At 63.2% G+C, this 1,513-nt stretch overlaps 1 protein-coding gene across 1 annotated transcript in view; it reads right to left on the bottom strand.

Moving 5' to 3' along the window:
* Positions 1–1,513, bottom strand: part of LOC104470756 (fibrillin-2-like) — a gene marked incomplete at its 5' end in the record, with an annotated part of 20,744 nt that overhangs the window by 13,085 nt on the left and 6,146 nt on the right. The window contains 3 exon segments of the mRNA XM_010085791.1: positions 389–558; positions 869–994; positions 1,254–1,322. Of these exon segments, the coding sequence (XP_010084093.1) occupies positions 389–558; positions 869–994; positions 1,254–1,322 (365 nt within the window).

The following is a 1,513-nucleotide window of genomic DNA, read 5'->3' as shown; positions in this document are numbered from 1 at the left end:
AAAGCAGCGCGGACAGCGGCTCGTGCCAGCCCCAGGGCACTCATCGCTGGGGACGTGCCACCCTGTCCCCTCCTGGTGCTCAGGGACCGCAGGGGACACACGCAGTGTCTGCAGTGACGGGCTGAAGCTGGGGTGAGAGCGCCGGGTCCTGCCCCATGGCAGGCGGTGGCAATGCCCTGCTGGGTGTCTCACCGCCCTGTGCCACCGCTGTCCCTGTCACTGCTGGCAGGGTGACCGCCAGCCCCTCTGGCACAGCACAGGGATGTGGTGGGACACCAGTGAACCCAGACACCCTGAGTCCCAGCCCCTGCTCCATCCGCTCAGCCGCGTTCCCACACCGTGCTGCCCACAGCACGACCCAGGGACAGGCAGGGGACAGGCAGGGGACAGGCAGGGCACAGGCAGAACCCTTCCTGCGGACTCAAACCGTACCCATGCAGTTATTTCCTCCGTTGACTTGCATGTACTCAGGGGGGCACACGCAGGTGTAGTTGCCGAGGGTGTTGTAGCAGGTCCCGGGGCCGCAGATCCCAATGTGGGCAGAGCACTCATCGATATCTGCCAAAAAAAAAAGAAACTGGAGATCAAAGCACTGGGTAGAGAAGGGCTTGATGTGGGGTTGGGTGGAGGCTGGGGACAAGGATGGGCACAGGGACCAGACCAGTGTGGCACTGGGAAAGGGGACAGGGTTTGTGATGAGGATGAGAAGTCTGGAAGGGAAAGGGGAAAGGATTCTGCCAGCAGCTCCTAGGGTGTAAATGAGAGCCCCGGCACAGACACACACACACTCTGTTGCACACACATGCACACACACATCCCCCATCCACGCCAGGCGCACAGACGAGCCCGGGCGCCCCGGCGCAGTCACCTTCGCAGATGCGCGTGTCCTCGTTGAGGTAGTAGCCGAGGGGACACTCGCACTGGAAGCTCCCGAAAGTGTTCACGCAGTTCCCGCCCTGGCAGAGGCCCGGCAGCTCCTGGCACTCGTCGATATCTGAGGAGGGAGAGCAGCCAGGGGGTAGTCAGTGCCCATCGCCCCAGCCCAGGCAGTGCCCTCACCCTGGGACCCTCGGTGGGTCGATCCCACCACCTCCAGCCCTTGGTGGTGCCCAAAGAGCTCGTCCAGGTGCCCAGAGCACAGCCGAGAAGAGGCCACACTTTATTGTTGTCATTTTGGGGGCCCCTGACCAGCCCAGCCCCACGACGGACCGTGGGCTCCCCTGGGGAAGGGGCGTGGGGGCGGGTGGGCTTACCCTCCAGGATGACAGTGATGGGGTTGGGTCGGAAGCCTTCTCCTCCAGGGCACAAGGTCTTGTACTCGGCTGTGGAAAAACATCAGTCAGAGGAATCCTGAGCTGTGGGGGCTCCCGAGGCAGGAAGGGTCGGGAGAACCAGGAGGAACCCAGGAGGAACAGGCCATGAGGATGATGATGGGGTCCAGATGGAGCAGCCCGACTCCCATCACACACCAAGCCAACTCAGCCGCCCTGTCTCTGCCTGCCACCCTACCAGT

This window comes from Pterocles gutturalis, unplaced genomic scaffold (genome assembly GCF_000699245.1).
Source record: "Pterocles gutturalis isolate BGI_N339 unplaced genomic scaffold, ASM69924v1 scaffold21745, whole genome shotgun sequence".
Classification (NCBI taxonomy): Eukaryota; Metazoa; Chordata; class Aves; order Pterocliformes; family Pteroclidae; genus Pterocles; species Pterocles gutturalis.
This window is presented reverse-complemented; position numbering and strand designations above follow the sequence as displayed.